Consider the following 25,983-nt stretch of genomic DNA (forward strand, 5'->3'; position numbering starts at 1 on the left):
AGACAATACATGATTGCAATCGAGCCATTTAAATTGCACAGATACATGATAAGGGAACAACGTTTAATGCAAGGTAAAGCCAGGAGAGTCCGAGGGTCACTGAAAGATAGTCGTTCAGCACTGCTCTCTGGTTGTGGTGGGATGATTTAGTTGCCTGATAACAGCTGGGAAGTAACTGTCTCTGAATCTGGAGGTGTGTGTTTTCACACTTCTATACCTTTTGCCTGATGGGGGAGGGGAGAAGAGGGAGTGGCCAGGGTGCGACTCGTCCTTGATTGTGCTGCTGGCCTTGCCGGGGCAGCGTGAGGTATAAGTAAATCCACGGTTCATCAGCATTACTTTGACCACATTTACCAAACTCACAGCCTCCATCAACCTGGGTCAAGAACACTGCTTGCAAATTCATTTCCAATCATTTTTACTTGGAAATATATCACTACTCCTGCGTGTGGAAGCTGTGGAAGAACTGCAGCAGATCAAGAGAGCAGCTCGCTGTCAGCTTCTCATAGACAGTTAAGCGTAGATAATAACAGCAGGCATTGCTGCATTTATTGAAAACTGACTTTTGCAGAGTAAATCAAGTGTATGAAATCATGAGAGGAATACATCGGGTAGATGCACAGAGTCTCTTGCCCAGAATAGGTGATTCGAGGGCCAGAGGACATAGCTTTAAGGTGAAGGGGAAAATATTTAATAGTAATCTGAGGGGTAACTTTTTCACACAAAAGGTGGTGGGTGTATGGAACAAGCTGCCAGAGGAGGTAGTTGAGGCAGGGACGATCCCAATCTTTAAGTAACAGTTAGATAGTTACATGGATAGGACAGGTTTGGAGGGTTATGGACCAAACACAGGCAAGTGGGACTAGTGTAGCTGGGACACATTGGCCGATGTGGGCAAGTTGGGCCTGTTTCCATGCTGTATCACTCTGTGACTCCAGTTAGGATAACTGCATTCTTTTCAGGCTAGAGGGATATAACTTGTTTAACTAGTGGTGAATCCCCAGGATGGTTATTGGCCCTCAGTTATTTACTATTTACCATTTTATGTGCAAGTTATGTATAATTTATGAATGTTTTTGTGCATTCGGCCGAGTCCATGTGCCAGCGAAGTTGCTGCAAGAAAGTTTTATTCATTGTTTCTGTGCCTCACTCCACTTGGGTATATGACAATAAACTGGACTGGACGATTTGGGATTGTTGGTACCATGCCTACAGTTCATTTGAAGACTGAGTGCCACAGATGAAGGTCGAATTTACTTGATGCTCCATGTCCAAGTGATTAACAGTGAATGAGAATGACACCCAGTACCAGAGGTAGACTCACAATGCTGGAGTAACTCAGCGGGTCAGGCAGCATCTCGGGAGAGAAGGAATGGGTGACGTTTCGGGTCGAGACCCTTCTTCAGTCTGAAGTAGCGTCTCGACCCGAAACTCCACCCATTCCTTCTCTCCCGAGATGCTGCCTGGCCCGCTGAGTTACTCCAGCATTGTGTGTCTACCTTCGATTTAAACCAGCACCTGCAGTTTTTTTTTGTTCAGGAACACCTACCACACACATGTCAGAATGTTTACGGTTAAAGTCTCGCTAAAAATCGAGTCGATGCTTGCATTTTAGCATTGAAGGGATGACGCCCATCATCTCCGAAAGATGTGTCGTATCAGAAAATGTGCAAGAAAGAACTGCAGATGCTGCTTTACACCAAAGATAGACACAAAATGCTGGAGTAACTCAGCGGGTCCGGGAGCATCTCTGGGTAAAGGGAATGGGTGACGTTTCGGATCGAGACACTGTCTGACCCGCTGAGTTACTCCACCATTTTGTGTCTATCTCCAATCAGATGACGTAAGTTTGACCGATTGCAGATAGTGGCATTGGAGAGTTACACTGTGACTGTTAAAACAGACACAAAGTGCTGGAGTAACTCAGCGGGTCAGGCAGCATCTCTACAGGACATGGACAGGTGACGGGTTGGGACGCTTTTACAGGAAAGAGATTAAACCATTAAGGAGATAAGATAAATATATCGTGAGTGAATAGCTTTCTGAAATCTTTGTGAACTTTACAATGAATGTTTATAGGTGTGTTGTTCGGCTTTAACTTGACAAGATTGAATGGATGTTGACAACACTAAGGCGTGTTCAGAGCCCCCGGAGAAAACCCACACGGTCAGAGGGAGAACGTAGAAGATCCGCACAGACGGCACCCAAGGTCAGAATTGAACCTGGGTTTCTGCCGCTGTAAGGCAGCAACTCTACCACTCTGCCACTGTGCCGCCCAGATACAATTTAACTAAAAATTATTTATATGTTCGTGGGATGCGAGCATCACTGGCAATGATGACATTTATTGCCCTTTGCTATTTGCCAACTGTGGAGACAGCTAGCAGTCATCCACATTGGAGTTTGGATTCATATATATGCCAGGACAGGTAAGGATGGGAAAATGTGTAGGAAGGAACTGCAGATGTCCATGTCCTTTAAAGCGAAGATAGGCACAAAGTCTAAGTTTGAAGAAGGGTCTCGACCCCAAAACGTCACCCATTCCTTCTCTCCAGAGATGCTGCCTGTCCCGCTGAGTTACTCCAGCATCTTGTGTCTATCTAAGGATGGGAAAATCTTTTTTTCTGAAGAGGAACAGTGAACCAGATGGGATTTTACAATTCTCGGATAATTTCATGCCTACTGTTAGTAAAACTAGCTTTAAAAACAACCCAGATTTATTTAATTAGTTGCATCTAAATTCCCCAAATACCATGGTCGTCCTGACCTCTGGAAACAATGGTCCAGAATTCTGGCTCCTAGTCCATTAACTTTATCAATGCACTATCCTAAGCCAATTGTACATTGTATTGTAAACTGATTCTGCCCATATTTTAAACGCTTCTCTTATAATGTACAGGAGTTGGTACATCACCGCAGCATTTTGAAAGAGAATTTTGGAATTGTCTATCCCAATCAGGGGCAGCACTTGGACCAGCGGTAGAGTTGATGCCTGACAGCGCCAGAGACCCGGGTTCAATCCTGACCATGGGTGCTGTCCATATGGAGTTTGTACGTCCTCCCCATGACCTGCGCGCGTTTTCTCCGGGATCTCCAGTTTTCTCCCACAGTCCAAAGGTACATAGGTTTGTAGGCTAATTGCCTTGGTATCACTGTAAATGTTTCACTCGTGTGCGTCCTCGTGTTAGTGTGCGGGGTTCACGGGTCGGCACGGACTCGGTGGGCCATAGGGCCTGTTTACGCGTTGTATCTATAAACAAAACTAGACTGAAATCAAAAAGTCATTTCCCCATAAAATGAGGAGAGCTGAGCCCTGGTTTTACCTTCTTGACTTGTCATTCTGAGACCCATGAAAGGCGAGCAAAAAGAAACATAGAAAATAGGTGCAGGAGTAGGCCATTTGGCCCTTCAAGCCAGCACCACCGTTCAATATGATCATGGCTGACCATCCAAAATCAGTACAAAATCATCCAAAATCAGTACCGTTCCTGCTTTCTCCCCATATCCCTTGATTCCGTTAGCCTAAGAGCTATATCTAACTCTCTCTTGAAAACATCCAGTGAATTGGCCTCCTTCCTTCTGTGGCAGAGAATTGCACAGATTCACAACTCTCTCGAAGACACAGGGGCCTAAAAATTCTCACCACCAGCCTCCACCATTCAATCATGACTGACCTATCTTTCCCCCTCAAACCAATTTTCCTGCCTTCTCCCCATAACCCCCGACACCCTTACTAATCAAGAATGTGTCAATCTCTGCCTCAAAAAATATCCATTGACTTGGCCTCCACAGCCGTCTGTGAATGTTTTAAACGACATCTGGGGCATTCTCCCCACTGTGGCCCATTGGATGATAATCAAACACAGATGATTAACTCTTCCTCTTAAATTCCAGCCCTGTCCAAAATCCATTCCGCTGAATTATCACCATCAACTTTGGGAACAAATGACATTCTCTTCCCACCTCCTCAAACAATCGCACCTTTTTCTAATCTATTTTCTTCGTTTCGGTTTTGCAGATAGCAAGATGGGCGATTCGATAATGAATCCAGAGAGAAGCCAGCAAGGCAGAAGTAGATATGTTTTTTTAATTATTATCAAGGAATGAAATTTTGTGCAGCTAGGGATCTCAATCACACATTAGTTCATCACCATAAACAAGTGACACATTGTAAATCTCTAATCAGCTTTGGTACTGGCCGCAATTAAAAATAGATCACTTTGTGGTTTATTTTGGCAAAAACTGCAATTGGCTAGGGCTGTCCCTTAACTCAAGCACATGGCCGCCTGTCTTCACAACGGCCAGACATGCTATAAATATAAGCTGCAGCTCTCTTTATGTTAACAGTGCACAGAAGCAGCTGTTTTAAGTTTGACCACACACTATAATTTCTCCACGTCTCAACATCCAGGCAATGTGGCAGTTTCTTTTCATGTGTGATGCTGAACTAAAGCAATTAGACTGGCAAGAAATGCTCAGTTTGCAATGACGGGCACAAATATTCTCAGATGAGATCTTTAACCAGGAGAGTATGGGGTGATCTGGATAACATAAAGCAAAGGGAAATTTTAAAAACAAACGTTTCAAACCACAGCTAACTGCTGGGAAAAAGAGCACATTATGTTGAAATGGGTTAGAATAGTGCAATGGGTAAGGACACTGTTCGCTTGTGGCAGGTGTCAGCACCAACTTAGAACATGTGTAGGAAAGAACTGCAGATGCTGGTTTAAATCGGAGGTAGACACAAAATGCTGGAGTAACTCAGCGGGACAGGCAGCATCTCTGGAGAGAAGGAATGGGTGACGTTTCGGGTCGAGAAGTCTGGAGAAGAAATGCTGCCTGTCCCGCTGAGGTACAGAGGGCGTGGCTGTGTTCTGCAGCTGCGGCTCACCAGCAGTCTCTCTGTCTTTTTTTTGTTTTTTGTCTATTGTTACCGTTTAAATGTATCTTTTGATCTATTTTTAACTCTGTATTTGTGGGGGGTGGTGGGGGGGTGGGGGAAACCTTTTTTTCCAATCTCCTCCTCAACGGAGATGCGACCTTTACCGTGTCGTGTCTCCGTTCGTGCTACGGCCTAACACCGTGGAGTCGGTGGCCTCCAGCTGGGATCGACCTTGAAGACTCCGGTCGCAGGGCCTGGACTTACCATCTCGGAGGCTTCGGCCGTGGGCCCTGCAGACCGCAACATCGGGAGTTCGCAGGTCCCTGGCTGGCGACCGGCTTTCGGGAGCTCCAGCCGTAGCAGCTTCGACCGCCCCGAAGCGCGAGGTTTGATTGACCCGCTCGCAGGCCCCTCATCGCCCTGCGTGGCCTGGCCGCGGCACTTTCCATCACCCGGTGGGGGTCTCAGGACCTTCATCGGCCTGCTCGGCTCTGCCCTGGGTCTTTCCATCGCCCGTTGGGGGCTTCAAAAGTCGGGAGCCTCGATCGCCTCGTGGCACCACGGGAGAAGAATGAGGAGGAGATAAGACTTTTCTTTGCCTTCCATCACAGTGAGGGTGTGCCTGGAGCAATCACTGTGATGGCTGTTTGTGTTAAAATTGTAATTGTGTGTCTTGTGTTCTTTATTGTCTACTGCCGGACCCTGACGTGAGAGGACGCTGGCCCTATTTGTTCGCCGCTTCTCCGTCAGGACAGTTCGTTTGTTTGTTTTTATGTCATGACTGTTTTGTAAAGCGTCTTTGAGCATTTGGAAAAGTGCTATAAAAAATAAATGTTTATTATTATTATTATTATTATTATTCTCAGGATATTGACATTACCGGCAATCCCGCGCCCCCAGTATTTGAGCCAACTGAATAGTTTGTTCGGCCACATCAAAGTCAGCCACTTTGGTGTGGAACTGGAGTCGCATATAGGCCAAGCCATGTAAGGGCAATGGGTTCCTTTCCTGAAGGGCATTAGCAGAGGTTTCTAGTCCCAATAGTGAACTATGAAATACAGGTGCTCCTCAACTTACAATGGGGTTCTGTTCCGATAAACCCATCGCAAACCAAAAATGTTGTATGTCGAAATGCATTTAATACACCTGGTCACGTGGCCGCAAGCAAGCTGCAGGTCGCTGCCATCGCCCTTTGCACCATTGTAAAGTCGAAATATCGTAAGTCGAAGCATCGTTAGTCGACCAGCACCCGTCAGTAGTTACATTCTATTTGTGCTACGCCTACCTTTTCTCTTTATTGTATTCTGGACCCTGAGGCAAATGGTTGAAGCCATCAGAGGCACAGTGGTGCAGCGGTAGAGTTGCTGCCTTACAGCTCCAAAGACCCGGGTTCGATCCTAACTATGGGTGCTGTCTGCACGGAGTTTGTACGTTCTCCCTGTGACCACCGGGTGCTCCGGTTTCCCCCCACATTCCAAAGATGTGCAGGTTTGCAGGTTAATTGGCTTCTGTAAAAATAGTTCCCAGTGTGTAGGATAGAACCAGTGTGCGGGTGATCGCTGTTCGGCAAGGGGCCTGTTTCCACGCTCTATCTCTAAACTAAACTAAACCATCGAGTTATCTGTGGTGCAAATAGCTTGTTTTTGTGCATATATCAAATTGTATAAATAGTTAATTATTATATACTCTTGTGCTTCATACCTTATATATAAACATAGCACAAAAAGTAAGGAAATTTGTGTTTGGTAGATTATTTCTTTGTTGTAACAATGCTTCTTGGCAATAAATCTTATACCGTTGGAAAGCCTGTTTATTTCCCTTTTAAATGGTGCCACATTTGTAAGGAACATGCATTTGTGGGATGAGCAGCAGAGCTGAGTATATGGGTTGCGCCCATGAAAAATTTGCCAAATCTTCTCTGCCAATGCCAAACAGCTTATTCTGCTGTTGCTATTGACTCTTGTTTTGAGCTTCTGGTACCCCCAGGTGCTGACAAGAATGGGATGCCATCCCACAACAGTGTGTGACCAGGCTGGTGACCAGCATGAGGAGGAGGTGCCAGGCTGTTATGGCTGTGTATGGTTCTTCCACACGCTACTGTGGCTCCTGTTTATTAAATGAATAAATTGTTAAATTGCCAATATGTCTTGTTTCTTCAGACTTCAATCATCCAATCCACCAAACAACACCGAACAAGAGTCAATGGCAGAATAAGCTGTTTGGCATTGGCAGAGAAGATCTGCTGCTCATCCCACAAATGCATGTTCCTTACAAATGTGGCACCATTTTAAAGGGAAATAAACAGGCTTCCCAACGGTATAAGTTTTATTGCCAAGAAGCATTGTTACAACAAAGAAATAATCTACCAAACACAAATTTCCTTACTTTTTGTGCTATGTTTATATAAACCTACAATTCCATTGGCATTTTAATGATTTTTATTTTCATGCACTTTGAATCTTATTGTCTCCGTGCTAATTGTTAATGAAGAATTTCACTGTATTTATTTATTATTCATATTATTTTTCATATTTCAGATACAGCGCGGAAACAGGCATTTTCGGCCCACCAAGTCCGCACCACCCAGCGATCCCCGCACATTAACACTATCCTACACACACTAGGGACAATTTTTTACATTTACCCAGTCGATTAACCTACAAACCTGTACGTCTTTGGAGTGTGGGAGGAAACCGAAGATCTCGGAGAAAACCCACGCAGGTCACGGGGAGAACGTACAAACTCCTTACAGTACAGCACCCGTAGTCAGGATCGAACCTGAGTCTCCGGCGCTGCATTCGCTGTAAGGCAGCAACTCTACCGCTGCGCCACCGTGCCGCCTGTACTGAGGTATATTTGAGGTATATTTGACAATAAAGTACCAGTGGACATTCCTTCCATAATCAATGATTCTGGTGAAACAACCACTCTTGAAGAATCAGCATTCGGGTAAAATATCGGAAATCAAGCTTGGTATACCCCAGAAGATAACAGCCTTTTTAGAAAAGGTACAGAAAAAATGGGGACATTTCCTTAAATGTAGTTGCCTATTCTGCTGAGCAAACATGTACATGCACCTGACTTGATCGGACTTTGCTGGCTTTACCTTGCACTAAACGTTATTCCCTTATCATGTTTCTATCTATACACTGTAAATAGCTCGATTATAATCTTATATTGTCTTTCTGCTGACTGGATAGCACGCAACAATAAAGCTTTTCACTGTACCTTGGTATTCGTGACAATAAACTAAACTGTAACTGTAAACTGTAATAAAGACTAACCACAACCATCCTCTCTTAGAGGGTGCCGTAATAATGTAGCTCCATGAGCTGGATAAAATCAGCAGCTTTCTATATCCATTTAACCCCACCCCCACCCGAGTGACTCCATTAAAGAAAGTCTCAATCAAATTAAATTCAGGGACTACGGAAATGACAGAGACCCTGCATTTGGAAAAAATAAGATTTGCCTTAATTGACAAACCTGAGTTATTTTTTAAAATATGGTCTCCATTTATTGAATTTTTAGAAAAGTAAATGGGTTTGGCACAGGACTAAAATAAAAATTTAAAATTAAAAGTTGAAACTTGAGTTAGGGGTTGGATGTACAACTGTGGTTATTGTCTCCCGGATCTACTCCCTTTAATTTTTATAGTTATATCTTTTTTTTAATCCTCTTATTCTCTCTTCCCAATAGTTTATAGTTTTTTTTGTTTTTTTTTGTTTTTTTCCTTTCTTCTTTATTTTTTTATTTTCTCTCTTTAAAATTTTAAAATTGAAGCTATGTAAGAACTCTGTAACAAATGTGTCTTTTATTTCTACATAAACCCCAAACTTTCCAATCCCCTGTTCAAAAAAACATGACATTGGACCTTTCTCCAACTATTGGCTCCAACTCATTCTGGACTTCAATACATGTAACAATGAGACTATTCAGTATTATCCAACTGCTTCAAAAAACACCTCTACAATTGCATGTCAGCTAGAATTTTATTTTTAGAAGGAATTTTAGACACTGCGGCATGAAAGAACAAATGACTAGCCACAAAAGCACTATGTTATTCCTCCGGCACCCATCGCCATTTGTTATCGTTTAGTTTAGTTTAGAGACAGCGCGGAAAAAGGCCCTCCGGCCCACCGAGTCCATACCGACCAGCGATCCCTGCACATTAACACAAGCCTACACACACTAGAGACAATTTACACGTAGACAAACCCAAGCTAATCAACCTACAAACATGGACATTTTTGGAGTGTGGGAGGAGTGTTTGCATTCCTTCTCTCCATCCCTCCCCCACCCAAGTTGTACCAGCTTCAAAGACGTCTTGTTGAGTCTCATTGTCTGTGCTCATTCTCACCTAGGCCACAGCTAACAATGGCCTGTTTCCTTTATCATTGTTACATTTTTGCAGATCTTTCATTCATTTGTTCTATATCTCTCTACATCACCTCTCGTTTCCCTTTTCCCTGACTCGCAGTCTGAAGAAGGGTCTCGACCTGAAACGTCACCTATTCCTTTTCTCCAGAGATGCTGCCTGGCCCGTTGACTTACTCCAGCTTTTTGTGTCTATCTTCAATTTTAAACCAGCATCTGCAGTTCCTTCCTACACATCTATTCGGCCTTGTTCCCCATTAGTATCACCCAATCTGAAACGTTGCCAATCTATTCCCTCCCCAGATGCTGCCTGACCCATTGAATTCCTCCAGCACTTAGTGTTTTGCATATGCCTTCCGGGGCCTGGCCAACTCCCCTTTGATATGATACGATACGATTAAACTTTATTCATCTCCAGAGGGAAATTGGTCTCTCGACAGTCACAACACACAAAGTACACAAAAGCTTGAAATTAAAAGCCCAAATGTGCCATGTTTCAACAATCCTTACAGGCAGCAATTCGACGGAATATTGCAATGCTCTGTGAGTGACCTGTTTGTGGTTATGTTGTAACTTCACTTTCTGTATCTTTGAAATCAATTTTCAGATTAGTTACAGAATCTTTGCCAGATGTTTATTGTAAAAATCAGGAGACAGTCCACACAATTCAACTCTGAACTGTCAACATCAAAGGGAAATATGAAGAACAGCCTTCCATAATCAACGACTTCTGGAATTATAACTCCAATATGAAGTCATCTAGGTCTATCTGAGAGCAAATTAATTAACGTCTATGTTATGCAGTTCATTTAATTTAACAATAACAATGTATAATTTATTTCCAGAGGAAAGAATTAAAAATCTGTATAGAAAAAACAGTTGGTGATAATATGAGAGAAATTGTTTGAGTGGCATTTTTCTACCCATTATTCACTTGGAAGAAGGTTATGTCAACAAAAGACATCATAGAATTATTACTGTGTCCCGTAGTTTCCAGTCTGGTAAAGCATGGATACAAATCCAGCAAAGACTGGATTTTAACTCATGAATGTGCGTGTAGTGTGCAGGACTGCTGCACACAACAGTTAGTTGAGATATCCTTTGCAAAGCCCCTGATTCCCGTTCAAGTGAGGTGCGGCAGAAATTTATGTCGTTGTGGGCTTTCCATTTTGACTTGGTGAATGGTCTGTGATTTAAATCTATGATACTTAGTCATTGCCTGTCAAACTTTCCCACGAACCAAACAGGAATGGAACTAATACAATACAATACAATACAATACAATATATCTTTATTGTCATTGTACCCAGGGGTACAACGAGATTGGGAATGCGCCTCCCATACGATGCACTAATTTAGGTAATTTAGACAGCAGCAACCCAACGAAACGAACAGTTGTAACAGTTTTGGACAGGGTAAAGTGCAAGTTGATCTATGCGTTGTGGCCATCCGGCTCAGCAGGACCGGTTCATAGCAGCTATGGCCCTGGGGATAATGCATGCTGAATCACTACCAACCATGTTTTTACAGTGTCTATCTTTACTCATTACTAAACAAAATGAGAATGTTACATTAAAATCCCATTCTTTTTCATCTTTGTGACTAAGACTTATCAGTTAAAACTCCGTAATTCATATTTGTGAGCCAACATATACTGTACTAAATATCTTTTTTTTTTCGTTGCACTGCTCAATCAATTTTTAGGGAACACTTTAAATTCTATTGCCTTCCAATGCATGAAATACATAGCAACACAGCCCAAAGGACATAGGTTTAAGGTGTAGGGGAAAAAATTTAATAGGAAACCAAGGGGTAACTTTTTCACACAAAGGGTGGTGGGTGTATGGAACGAGCTGCCGGAGGAGGTAGTTGAGGCAGGTACTATTGCAACGTTTAAGAAACATTTAGACAGGTACATGGATAGGACAGGTTTAGAGGGATATGGACCAAATGCAATCTGTTGGGACTAGTCTAGATGGAACATGTTGGTTGGTGTGGGAAAGTTGGGCCAAAGGACCAGACCAAAGTCACTGAAAGTAAGCATGCAGGTGAAGCAGGCAGTGAAGAAAGCTAATGGCATGTTGGCCTTCATAACAAGAGGAGTTGAGTATAGGAGCAAAGAGGACCTTCTGCAGTTGTACAGGGCCCGAGTGAGACCACACCTGGAGTATTGTGTGCAATTTTGATCTCCAAATTTGAGGAAGAACATTCTTGCTATTGAGGGAGTGTACCGTACGTTCACGAGGTTAATTCCCGGAATGGCGGGACTATCGTATGTTGAAAGACTGGAGCGACTAGGCTTGTATACACTGGAATTTAGAAGGGTGAGAGGGGATCTTATTGAAACATATAAGATTATTTAGTGATTGGACAAGCTAGAGGCAGGAAACGTGTTCCCGATGTTGGGGGGAGTCCAGAACCAGGGGCCACAGTTTAAGAATAAGGGGTAGGCCATTTAGAACGGAGATGGGGAAGAACTTTTTCACTCAGAGAGTTGTGAATCTGTGGAATTCTCTGCCTCAGAAGGCAGTGGAGGCCAATTCTCTGGATGCTTTCAAGAGAGAGTTAGATAGAGCTCTTAAAGATAGCGGAGTCAAGGGATAATGGGGAGAAGGCAGGAATGGGGTATTGATTGTGGATGATCAGCCTCGATCACAGTGAATGGTGGTGTTGCCTTGAAGGGCTCAATGGCCTACTCCTGCACCTACTGTCTATTGTCTATTGTCTATTGACCTGTTTCCACGCTGTATGACTCTATGATTCTTTATGATCAAATGCTTAGCTAGCTCGTGAATAGCCAAAAACCTAGAAAAGTATTCTCTTGTAATCAAACTCTCCACCATTTCGATTGCTAAACTGGCTTTTAATTCATCATTATTTTAATAATCTTCTTTTAAAAATGTTCAGATTAAAGTACTTTTCCAACAGAATACCATCTGAAAGAATTGTTCTTTGCCTTTAATTTAAACATCTTGTGAAGGATTTTGCTATGTATCAAACAGTGATTGGCTCAAAGTGAATTTGCCTCAAATTAGATGCTTCCCGTGAACTTTAGCGCTGAAGCTCGTCTTTAGTATTTATTTTTATAAATGTAGATTTTAATTTCTTGCACACAGTCAGATTGAAGATGAAATATTTGACACCAACCATAGACTACATATTTATTGGTCTCACTTCCTCAAAAAACATGACAGTTATTACCTTTTGAAGCAAAACAAAACTGCAGGTGCTAGAAATCTGGATTAAAAGCAGGCTATGCAGACTAATCTCAGCCGGTCAGGCGGCATTTGTGGAGACAGAACCTTGAATGGAACTGGATTAGTGAGAAAACAAGTGTTTTAAATTGCAGAGAGGTGTAGACCATAAGACCATAAGGCAAAGAAGCAGAATTAGGCCATTCAGCCAATTGTGTCTGCTTTGCTATTCGATCGTGGTTGATCTATTTCTCCCTCTACCCCAGTCTCCTGCTTTCTCCCCATCACCTTTGGCACCCTTACTAATCAAGAACCGATCAATCACTGCTTTAAAAATAGCCACACCTGTCTCATTGGCTCCACACCAGTCTGTGGCAATAAATTATACAGAATCACCACCCTCTGGCTAAAGAAATTCCTCCCTATCTCCATTCTTTTATTCTGAGCCTGCGTCCTCTGGTCCTAAACACACCCACAACTGGAAACATCTCTCTGCATCCACACCATCTAGGCCTTTCATTATTCAGTAGGTTTCAATGAAATTCCCCCCACTTATCCTTCTAAACTCCAGCGAGAACAGGCCCGGAGGCATCAAACGCCCCTCATACATCAACACGTAAGGGTGGAGATAACAGGGGGAATGTTTGCGATAAGGAAGACACAAAGGCACGTGAGTGCAACAGATAGAGGTGCTGCCACATAGTTCCAAAAACCACGGTTTACTCCTTGGGTGTTGATCATGTTGGTATTCACCGTGTCAGTGCGGCACAGTGGCACAGTGGTAGAGTGCTGCCTTACAATGCCAGAGACCCAGGTTCGATCCTGACTATGGGTGCTTTTTAGATTTTAGATTTAGAGATACAGCACGGAAACAGGCCCTTCGGCCCACCGGGTCCGCGCCGCCCAGCGATCCCCACACATTAACACTATCCTACACACACTAGGGACAATTTTTACATTTGCCCAGCCAATTAACCTACATACCTGTACGTCTTTGGAAGACGTGGGAGGAAACCAAAGATCTCGGAGAAAACTCACGCAGGTCACGGGGAGAACGATCAAAAACTCCGTACAGATGGCGCCCGTAGTCAGGATCGAACCTGAGTCTCTGTCGTTGCATTCGCTGTAAGGCAGCAACTCTACCGCTGCGCCACCGCGCCACCTGCCCGTACAGAGTCTGTACGTTCTCCCCGTGACCGTGTGGGTTTTCTCTGGGTGCTCCGGTTTCCTCCCACATACCAAAGATGTGAAGTTTTGTAGGTTAATTGGCCCTAGTGTGCGTAGGATAGTGCTAGTGTACGGGGTGATCGCTGGTCGGCGCGGACTCGGGGGGGCCAAAGGGCTAGTTTCCGCGATGTATCTCAAAACCAAACTACATTCGCAACAAATCTTGCTGAATTGACGGAAAGGCCTCGTGTCTGAATAGTCATTAATGAAAGTTGCTCATTCATCCCCCAGTTATATTTTCTTTATAACCGTGATAAAGGGAGCTTCAAATGCTGGCCAACACATTAGTGGCCACTTCTCAGAAATGCAATTTGGAAGTTAAGTGTCCCAGTAAAGATTCCTGGACTCCATTTTTTCACATTAATCAACAAAGATTAGTAGCTACATTTCTCCAAATCACTCTGTAAATGAAAGAATGAACGACTTGCATTTGTCATCGCACATTTAGAACTCAGAAAATTAATAACCAACAAGTTTCTTTTAAAGCAGTTAGCAATGTTAGCTTGAGCTGTTAAAAAAAAACCCCAGTAGATTTGCAATCCAAAGATTTAAAATATATAATTCAAACCCACTGCATTCCACACATGGTATTTCCATGATCCCAATAGGCCTGAAGCCATAATATCCCAGAGGGATTTTTTCTCTTGCATAGTCGGTACAGCGTTGTCAAACTCGGCTTACACATTACCTTTATTAAAGCCGCTCAGATTGTTTCTACGATATCACCGGGGATCGATGTAAACGTCAGTTTGTTTTAAGATTCAATTTTCCAGAGTAAGCCATAATTTATCCCTTTTCCACACATGCCGTGCCTGTCGGTAAATCTATTTTTCCCCTCTCTTCTGCACTGCACAAGATACAGGGTATGTTTTCCAATGGCACTTTTCCCAGAAAGAAACTTAACACCTCGCACAAAAATTCCTGTATATGTGTTTTTAACATTGCAACAGTATCTGCCCGGCATCTACTAAATCAGCTAGAAAACTCTTTGAGCTTTTGGGATTGTTAATGGCATCATGTAAATAGAATTCCACTTTATTACTTAAGACATTGAGCTGTGTAGGAAAATAACTGCAGGTGCTGGTACAAATCGAAGGTATCACAAAATGCTGGAGTAACTCAGCAGGTCAGGCAGCATCTAGGAGAGAGGGAATGGGTGACGTTTCGGGTCGAGACTCTTCTTCAGGTCTGAAGAAGGGTCTCAACCCGAAACGGCACCCATTCCCTCTCTCCTAGATGCTGCCTAACCTGCTGAGTTACTCCAGCATTTTGTGATGCCTTCGAAGACATTGAGTTGATGATTTGAAAGTTAAAATATAATTAAAGCCATCAATACATTTTCATTAGGCAGTATTCCTATTAAATTTTCACAGACATCAGGATTCACATCAGGAAACAGGCCCTTCAGCCCACCAAGGTGGCACATTTATACTAATCTTACATTATTACCATTATATAATTCGTCCTCATTCCCATTAAATGCCGCTCGCCTGCACACGAAGTGGCCTATTCACCTACTGACACGTACATTTTTTTGGGATGTGGGTGTAAAACAGAACACCCACAAGAAAAACCTAGACAGTCGCACAAGAACTTGCAAACTCCACACAGTCAGCACCCAATGTTAGGATTGATACTCTGTCGCTGGAGCTTTGAGGGAGCAGCTCTACTAGTTGCACCACTCGGCCATCTCTAAATTTAACAATAAGTGAAAATAAACCCCATTCATAACTTGGTTACTTTGAGTACCTTGAATTTCCAAGGGAAACTGTTTCCCTTTCTTTAGCCGCCCATCAGCCACTGTATCATTGAGCAACCGGGAGGGCAGACCCTAGTGCTCCACAGAGTTCCACTGACATCAAGTCGTGGAAGGGAACCTAAGAGAGTGGGAATAGGGACAACACTCTATTCCCAACCAAGTACAGTCTGTAAAATTTTCACCAAGTGCGATCGATTGGAGAGCTGATATCTAACCCTTAAATCATAAGAACATAAGTGAAAGGAACAGAATTAGGCCATTCAGCCCATCAAGTCTACTCCACCATTCAATCATGGCTAATCTATCACTACTTCCTAACCCCATTCTCCTGCCTTCTCCTCATAACCTCTGACACCCATACTAATCAAGAATATATCTATATCTGCCTTAAATATACCCACTAACTTTGCCTCCACAGCCTCCTGTGGCAAAGAATTCCACAAAATAACACACCATGACCTAGCATGAAGAGGGACAAGGAGGGGCAGGAGGAGACTATTCACCCCATTGAAAGAAACATCACCTGTCCATGTTCTCCAGGGATGTATGTCTGACCCATTGACTTAGTCCAGCACTTTGTATTCTTTTTGCTTGTGGACCAGCATCTGCAGTTCCTTATTTCCAGCCCCCTTGAATCTGTTCCACTGTTCAATCAAATCAGGTACTTACTCATTCTTAAGGTGTGGGCAAACTCTGGTAAGGCAAGTATATATTTACTTTAGACTTTAGAGATACTGTGTGGAACCGGGTCCATTGGCCCACCGACTCCGTGCCGACCAGCGATCACCCCGTACACTAGCATTATCCTACACACTAGGGACAATTTACAATTTGCAGAAGCCAATTAAACCACAAATCTGCACGTCTTTGGAGTGTGGGAGGAAACCAGAGCACCCGGAGAAAGCCCACACAGTCACAGGGTAAACGTACAAATTCCGTACAGACAGCACCCGGGGTCAGGATCGAACCCGGTTCTCTGGTGCCGAAAGGCAGTAATTCCACCGCTGCGCCACCCCGCGGCCATATTCTCCATCCCCAAATGACCTTGAACTGAGCATTTTGACAAGATATTGAAAAATCAACTCCATTGGCACTGTCCGGAGTCTCATACAGGCAACATGCAGTAAGAAGGGCACACTTTCTGCCCTGACAGCACAGGTAAAAGACACGTGGCAGATCAGAAGGGTATTTACTCGTCATACATACATCTATACAATTTGTCGCCCATTGTCCATCCTAGGATTTGTCCTCTTCCCCATTTGATATTTAAAGAGAATAAAGTAATTTGAGTTTATTAAGACAGGTTTCATTTTTACCATGTTCCGACAGATACGCCAACTCATCATGTCCTGGAGATCCCAGCAGAGAGCAAAGAACAGACTGGAATGCGGATGCAGAAGAGAGAAGAGAAAGTTTCACAGAGGGAATAGTTTCAGTTTTCCTATTGAGTTGAGAGGAAAAAGTAGAATAGTTGAATTGGTTATAGAATGAGATCAGAGGAATCAAGTACATAGAGTATTGGGCATTACCTGAGCAAAGAACGACACGGAGCACAATCAGATTAATAACCTTCAACCTTAAATAATCCCCACCACTTTGATTTTTTTCCCCAGTGCTTGCAACATTTTTACTTTCCTCTTTGAAATATTTTTCTCCCTGATTTTTGAAAGGTCTATTGAATATGTTTATACTACCCTTTCAGGCAGTAAATTATCAAGCACAACTCTTTAATTTTTTTAAAAATTCAGCACCCCTGCTACTTTTACGAAGCATCTTAATTCATGTATCGTGGCTGCTGACCTTACTGTTTCAATTCTCTGTTTCCACAGTCAAAATCCCTCTAATTTTGAGCAGGAAGAATAAGATGTGACCTATGCCAAATGTATTATTTTTGGTAGTAACTTAATTTTGTGGCTAAGCTTATGAAATAGAAACATTTCTACAATTTTCCTAATCTCCATTCTTCACAGAAATTATTGAGAGTGTTTCCTTTTACATTTGCAGTTCACTCATTATTGCGATGAATGTTACATATTTATCATCTGAATTTTAGAATTTGTTTCAACAATTCTTCTGTGGTCCTCAACACACATCCAATAACCAACATCCGCAATTCCTTCTTTCTCCAATTACCAGTGTTGCAGAAATCTTCGGAATGAGATTTCCTTTCCAACTGAGTCAGATTACACCTATTTCTGCTGCATTTAATTTTAAGAGCACACCAAATTACTCTTTTCATCCAAAATGAGTAAACCTTAAGGTAAATGAACGACCTGGCAAGTTTAAAGTGGTGCTTTATGACCAAAGTGATAGGATTGCAGGCATTTCTTATAGTAAACCATTACAATGCATTAAACATACTGATCTTATAGAGGTGTATCTAATCTTATAGAGGTGTATAAAATCATGAGATGAATAGATCGGGTAGACGCACAGTCTCATACCCAGAGTAGGGAAATCGTGAACCAGAGGGCGTAGGTTTAAGGTGAAGGGGAAAGATGTTATAGGAATCTGAGGGGTAACTTTTTCACAAAAAGAGTGGTGGATGCATGGAACAAGTTGCTGGAGGAGGTAGTTGAGGCAGGGACTATCGCAATGTTTAAGTAGCAATTAGATAGGTACATGGATATGACAGGTTTAGAGGGATATAGGCCAAACGCAGGCAGGTGGGACTAGTGTCGATGGGTGGATGCATGGCAGATGCAGTTTAATGTGGACAAGTGTGAGGTTATCCACTTTGGTGGTAAGAATAGGAAGGCAGATTATTATCTGAATGGTGTCAAGTTAGGAAAAGGGGATATACAACGAGGTCTGGGTGTCCTAGTGCATCAGTCACTGAAAGGAAGCATGCAGGTATAGCAGGCAGTGAAGAAAGCCAATGGAATGTTGGCCTTCATAACAAGAGGAGTTGAGTATAGGAGCAAAGCGCTCCTTCTGCAGTTGTACAGGGCCCTGGTAAGACCATACCTGGAGTACTGTGTGCAGTTTTGGTCTCCAAATTTCAGGAGGGATATTCTTGCTATTGAGGGCATGCAGCGTAGGTTTACTAGGTTAATTCCCGGAATGGCGGGACTGTCATATGTTGAAAGACTGGAGGGACTAAGCTTGTATACACTGGAATTTAGAAGGATGAGAGGGGATCTTATCGAAACATATAAGATTATTAAGGGGTTGGACACGGGGGAGGCAGGAAACATGTTCCCAATGTTGGGGGAGTCCAGAACCAGGGGCCACAGTTTAAGAATAAGGGGTAGGCCATTTAGAACGGAGATCAGGAAAAACTTTTTCAGTCAGAGAGTTGTACATCTGTGGAATTCTCTGCCTCAGAAGGCAGTGGAGGCCAATTGTCTGAATGCATTCAAGAGAGAGCTATATAGAGCTCTTAAGGATAGCGGAGTCAGGGGGTATGGGAAGAAGGCAGGAACGGGGTACTAATTGTGAATGATCAGCCATGATCACATTGAATGATGGTACAGGCTCGAAGGGCCGAATGACCTACTCCTGCACCTATTGTCTATTGTCTAGTGTCTATTGACATGTTTGTCAGTGTGGGAAAGCTAGGCCGAAGGGCGTGTTTCCACATTGTATGGCTCTGTGACTCTATACAGCCGCACGTAATGAAATAGTTTAATGTGGGCCAAGAGGATGCCAATTTTTAAATAGGGTGCCTATGAAACACAAGGCCTGAGTTATGATATCAAATGGCAGAGCTCAATAAATCTAAATCTCGGAAGACAGCCCTTGACACATTATTGATTTCTGCATTATGAGGTTGTGTTTAGCCGCGTGCCTGCAATTCTACGTTTTACAAAAGGACAATAAATTCGAGCTTCAGTTACATAATTGCTCTGTAAAAGTGAGTATTTGGTAACAATGTGTACTTCATAGGGAACACACACTGATTCTACATTTGAATGAAACATGCATCGGGGACTCGATGCTTTAGTTTTACAACTTTGTACATGCCTAAAGTGAGGAAATCTTTCTGGCCAAAGTTGATTATTCCCCCTGAAATCTTCAACCATTTGAACTTCAGTAAATCTCAGGCTTCTGAACTGCCCAGTCTCCCTGGAATTCCCCTAAATCATGTTGGGGGGTTTGATCTTATAGCATTAGGCCTTAACATAGGATATCAGGCCCCATTAATATCAATAGAGAGTTTCGGCATGTCGATTATGAAGCAAAAGGAAAAAAGGTTCAAATATCTTGTTGTAATTAGCTTTTAGATAATTATTTCTGTGTGCGTTTCTGAATTTGCTGAATCTGATTTAAACCTGCATGAGCCAAATCATTAAAATAATAGTCATTCTATTTGAAGTTTTATACATAAATTACTGCTCAGAAATTCTTGGCTTTTTGCTTCCACTACATACTCTTGCTATGGATATTCTTGCTATGGAGGGCGTGCAGCGTAGGTTCACTAGGTTAATTCCCGGAATGGCGGGACTGTCGTATGTTGAAAGGCTGGAACGATTGGGCTTGTATACACTGGAATTTAGAAGGATGAGGGGGGATCTTATTGAAACATATAAGATAATTAGGGGATTGGACACATTAGAGGCAGGAAACATGTTCCCAATGTTGGGGGAGTCCAGAACAAGGGGCCACAGTTTAAGAATAAGGGGTAGGCCATTTAGAATGGAGATGAGGAAGAACTTTTTCAGTCAGAGAGTGGTGAAGGTGTGGAATTCTCTGCCTCAGAAGGCAGTGGAGGCCAGTTCGTTGGATGCTTTCAAGAGAGAGATGGATAGAGCTCTTAAGGATAGCGGAGTGAGGGGGTATGGGGAGAAGGCAGGAACAGGGTACTGATTGAGAGTGATCAGCCATGATCGCATTGAATGGCGGTGCTGGCTCGAAGGGCTGAATGGCCTACTCCTGCACCTATTGTCTATTGTCTATTGTCCATTGTCTATGGAGCCGAGTCAGCACTTTGTACTCTGTCTCTGAAATTTATTCCATTTTGTATTCAACTCCCCATGTGCTCTCGATTACTGCTAGGCTGTTGGAAAAATTAACGATTAACCTCAATAGAAATGTTTATATATTCTTGGTTCATTCAGTATATCATAATTTTTGAAAATGAACTGCATCAAAGCAACCTTCTGTATGTTTGTGCACTTAGAAATGCCACAACTGCACTAATTTTCAAGTAAAAGATTTGGCAATAAATAGTCTTAAGTTTTAACCCATTCTTTTTGAAAACCTTAAGTTATCCAAATCTGAGGAAAATATTTCGAACAAGTACACTCAGCCAAGTCATAAATAGTTGAAGCAAAATTGGATTGGCTGTGGACCTGGAGTGTTTGGGATAATAAATCTCTGATTTATTCTTTTTGAAACAAAATATAATATTTAAAAAAGGGGGATTTCAGAAATAACTTTTTTCACCTTGGAAATGTTGGTTAACCAGAAAATTGATTGGCAATCTAACCAAAATAACTTCCATACATCAGTAAAGGTTTATTATCTTTCTAACTTAAGTAGTGTGGAATAGACAATTTCCTTTACAATCACCTGATATCAGTGCGAAGAAATCCCAACCAATATAATCGTACACCATCAAAAAACTAAGTTGTAACAAAAGACTGTAAGTCATAGTTGCAATGAATTTCAAAGCCCAGAAGTGAAAGGGAAATGTCTAAACTTGTAACACCTTAAATTCTAGAATGGGCCCTGTTGGGTGCAATGATATCAAAATTGAGGCTTCACACAAAGATCGTTACCTGGATCCATTGACCTGATTAGGATTGTACTCCATCTTGATATTCACTCTGGCCGGTGGCTGTGATAACCACTCTTGCTGAGGAACCCGTGGGCTGATCTTTGAAGTCTGTCCATAGTCACTTGATGAAGAAGCTGTCATTTCCGTCTTGGCTAGGTGTGGCGTTCCGTAGGTACACTCAAATAAGGACTGGTCTTCACTGACTACCGATAATGCTTCCTGTGGGAAAGAAAGATATGCAGGTCATGTCTGAGATTCTTTTTCCGAATCTTAGTCTGCATTGAAACGAATGAAACATTACTTTTGAGTTTGGTTCACTAAGAATGTGCTTCAAGTATTACCATTTTGGTGGACAATGCAAGTCTTTTAAAATGATGTCTTCAAGTCAACTCTTTTTTAAAGAGGAGATAATACCAAACACAAAACACCAATGAAATTAATAGTCTGAAGAAGGGTCTCAACCCGAAACGTCACCCATTCCTTCTCTCCAGAGATGCTGCCTGTCCCGCTGAGTTACTCCAGCTTTTTTGTGTCTATCTACGGTTTAAACCAGCATCTGCAGTTCCTTCCCAAGCAATGAAATTAATATCTTTTTCCTGTAATTCAAAGTTACCAATTTCAAATGAATTGATATTTTAATTGAAAGATTTGGGAGTTAGTTCTGTCCCAATTGAACTCAATTGGTAATTCAATGTCAGGTTCAAAGAACCATGAATATTAGATTGCATTTTTATATTTCTCGCAACATCGAAAACCATTCAGCCTTCGAGTCTTCTTGGAGCAGTCCCATCAATTCTCTTCCCTCAACTGTTTACAGTGGAATATCTTTAGAATGAGGGAGGAAACCAAAATGCCTGGAAGAACCCCATGCAGTCACAAAGAAAATATGCTAACTCCACAGAGAAGGCACCTGAAGTCAGAATCAAACCAACGGCTCTTATGCTGTGAGGTAGCAGAGCAAATCATCGTGCCCTATGCCACCCTTGTCCCCTTGTCGTTGATTTGCTTTTGCCAAATTCCTTTGCTTCACTAAGAATTCACATCAATTTATGTGACCATGTTGGACAACACTTAAAAGTGAGTGATTATTCTGTTCCCGATTCAACCTTTACCCACTACATTCCATGAGGCCGCTGCAGGAGCTAAAATAAGGGCAGGTACACAAACGAGACAGTAACTGCAATTAAATTGCCCAGTGATTTTTCTCCAGCATTTCTGTATCTTCCACAATAGGCAGAAGTTATGCTCAGTAACTCATCCCACTTGAAATCTTTGAAGCCGCATTTTACTATTCTATTGCATGCAGCAAGAACCAGATCATAAATATCAAAATAAGTAAAATATTTACATTGCACAATATAAAAAGAAGGAAACATTGAACTAGTCTGTCTGTACTCTTGGAGTCATGGAATAGTCAGTTTCAGTTTAGTTTATTGTCACGTGTACCGAGCGAGGTACAGCGAAAAGCTTTTTGTTGCGTGCTAGCCAATGCAGCAATCATGCAGCACAGACACAGGCCGAGAACTTTAGTCATACGGTAAATGCACACAAGAGTCGATCATTGAAGCACAGTTTCACTTCCTCAGTTGCTGCCTGATCCATTGAGTGTTTTCAGCATTTTCTGTTTTTTATTTCAGAACTAGTACAGCTATCGTGGGAGAACAAAACCAAAGGACACTCTTCCTGCTTTACCGTTACAAAGTGTCCCTCTTCACTTGAATTCTTCCAGTTAGATCATCAGTGCCATGTCTAAGGACCTGTGTGTCCTCTTAACCTCTGGCCAATCCAGAAAATCGTTTCAATGGAAGTGGGTGAATGTAGGTTGCATTTACCACCACAATTGTAGCCAGTCAGTGTTTAGTTTAGTTTAGAGTTACAGCATGGAAACAGGCCCTTCAGCCCATCAAGTTCATTCTGACTATTGTTCACACTTGTTTCTAGGTTATCCCACTTTCTCATTCACTCCCTTGCGCACTGGGGGCAATTTTTACAGAGGCCAATTAACCAACAGACCCGCACGTTTTTGGGGATGTTTGGGGAAACCGGAGCACCCGGATGAAACTCACGCAGTCACAGAGAGAACGTGCAATACTCCACAAGGACAGCAGCTGAGGTCACCGGACATAAGGATCTAATCCAGGTCCCCGGCACTGAAGTAGAGAGCTCTTGTGTCATCAGACAGTTGAGCTTATAGGACTTGGTATTACAATCCCTACTGTAATCGGCACCTTCTTAATCTCTTGAGTGGGGGTAGGGGTAAAGACTTCATTGGGGTCATCAGGTGGGCACCCTCCTTCCTTGGTGTTTCGTTGATAGGCCTACGACACCTCCAGAGGGCTCAACAGCGATACCTGGCGTCCCAGGTGCCAGGGTTTTTTGCAGCCCAGTTGGAGTCTTTCCTCTTCAGCCACAGCCAGTTGCTGCTTCGCTCGGAAGCCTCTGACAGCGACCTGACGGCTTGCCGGAAGGCCTGTCCTCGGACTCCCATTCCCTTCAGGTGTCTTTCCAAGACATAGATAATCATAGAAGTAATCCTCGGTTGAAAATTACATCTAGATCGTGCTATCATGATCTATGTTCTATCCATATGCAGTTTTATAGCAAGGCAGTTCAATGCCAATCCCCCACCTTGGGAAAGTACTCAATGTGGTTGAAATTCATCTTTAATCATTGGTGTGCATGAAAGTGTACCCACTATAGCATGACATAAATTATACCCACTACAACATGACTGGAGCATTCGATCAATACAGTTGGCAGCCAATACTCACACACAGTTGATAATGGTAACCAGAATTGAATTTCTTTTCCTGTATGTCATAAAGCGGTAAATAACGCTTCATTTTTTAGAAAAATAATCACAAAAGTAAGAGCAAATTTAAATAGACAATAGACAATAGACAATAGGTGCAGGAGTAGGCCATTCGGCCCTTCGAGCCAGCACCGCCATTCAATGTGATCATGGCTGATCATTCTCAATCAGTACCCCGTTCCTGCTTTCTCCCCATACCCCCTGACTCCGCTATCCTTAAGAGCTCTATCTAGGTCTCTCTTGAATGTATTTTGAGAATTGGCCTCCACAGCCCTCTGAGACAGAGAATTCCACAGATTCACAACTCTCTGACTGAAAAAGTTTTTCCTCATCTCTGTTCTAAATGGCCTACCCCTTATTCTTAAACTGTGGCCCCTGGTTCTGGACTCCCTCAACATTGGGAACATGTTTCCTGCCTCTAATGTGTCCAACCCCTTAATAATCTTATATGTTTCGATAAGATCCCCTCTCATCCTTCTAAATTCCAGTGTATACAAGCCTAGTCACTCCAGTCTTTCAACATATGACAGTCCCGCCATTCCGGGAATTAACCTAGTAAACCTACGTTGCACGCCCTCAATAGCTAAAATATCCTTCCTCAAATTTGGAGACCAAAACTGCACACAGTACTCCAGGTGCGGTCTCACTAGGGCCCTGTACAACTGCAGAAGGACCTCTTTGCTCCTATACTCAACTCCTCTTGTTATGAAGGCCAACATTCCATTGGCTTTCTTCACTGCCTGCTGTACCTGCATGCTTCCTTTCAGTGACTGATGCACTAGGACACCCAGATCACGTTGTACGTCCCCTTTTCCTAACTTGACACCATTCAGATAATAATCTGCCTTCCTATTCTTACCACCAAAGTGGATAACCTTACACTTATCCACATTAAACTGCATCTGCCAAGCATCCGCCCACTCACACAACCTGTCCAAGTCACCCTGCAACCTCATAGCATCTTCCTCACAGTTCACACTGCCACCCAGCTTTGTATCATCTGAAAATTTGCTCATGGTACTTTTAATCCCTTCATCCAAGTCATTGATGTATATTGTAAATAGCTGCGGTCCCAACTCCGAGCCTTGCGGTACCCCACTAGTCACTGCCTGCCATTCTGAAAGGGACCCATTTATCCCCACTCTTTGCTTTCTGTCTGTCAACCAAGATGGGATGAATAAGGATGAATCAGAGAAACTACCAGTAATGTGTCCTTTAGGTCGATGTTCGGTATCCAGCATTTTCACAACTTGCCCCACTATGAATATGAAACCACAGATGTTGTCCAACATTCATGAAGTAAAAATATTGGTCTCTTCATCAAGGGAGTTCACCAGTTTACAAACCATTGGCCCAATTAGTCAGATCATGAAAGGGAGTAGTTTAGTTTCGTTTGGAGATGCAGTGTGGAAACAGGCCCTTCAGTCTACTGAGTCCGAGCAGACCAGCGACCATCCCATACACTAGCACTCTCTTACACACTAGGGACATTTTACAATTTTACTGAAGCCAAGTAACCTACAAACCTGTACGTCTTTGCAGTGTTGAAGGAAACCGGAGCACCCAGCGAAAACCCACGCGGTCACAGGGAGAACGTACAATATCCATACAGACAGCACCCATAGTCAGGATCGAACTCGTGTCTTTGGTGCTGTAAGGCAGCAACACTACCAGCTGTGCCACTGCGCGGCTCTCAGTAGTTACAAGCTTAAAGAGAATGCAGGCCAACTGCTTAGCTCAGTATTATCACCCCTGCCTCTGAGAAGGTGTGAAGTTAAGCCCCTGGCCGAGACATTGGCTTATCTCTCTCTGTGCAGTGTCATCTTTCACCTTAAACCAAACTCCCTGTTGGCCTTAACCGTAATAAGAAGGAACTACATTTGCTGGTTTAAACCAAAGATAGACACAAATTGCTGGAGTAACTCAGCGGGTCAGATGCTGAGTAAAAACAACAGGTCTGAAGAAGGTTCCCGACCTAAAGTTCTCTGGAGATGCTGCCTGACTCACCGA

At 42.9% G+C, this 25,983-nt stretch overlaps 1 protein-coding gene across 7 annotated transcripts in view; it reads right to left on the reverse strand.

Annotated features, from left to right (window-relative positions):
* The window catches only part of erg (ETS transcription factor ERG), a 123,540-nt gene that overhangs the window by 48,600 nt on the left and 48,957 nt on the right, over window positions 1-25,983 (reverse strand). For all 7 annotated transcript variants that reach the window (XM_078409665.1, XM_078409669.1, XM_078409663.1 and 4 more), the window contains exon 2: window positions 21,163-21,380. In XM_078409665.1, coding sequence (XP_078265791.1) covers window positions 21,163-21,380 — 218 coding nt within the window. The remainder of the gene's footprint in view (window positions 1-21,162; window positions 21,381-25,983) is intronic.

This window comes from Rhinoraja longicauda, chromosome 12 (assembly GCF_053455715.1).
Source record: "Rhinoraja longicauda isolate Sanriku21f chromosome 12, sRhiLon1.1, whole genome shotgun sequence".
NCBI classification, from domain to species: domain Eukaryota; kingdom Metazoa; phylum Chordata; class Chondrichthyes; order Rajiformes; family Arhynchobatidae; genus Rhinoraja; species Rhinoraja longicauda.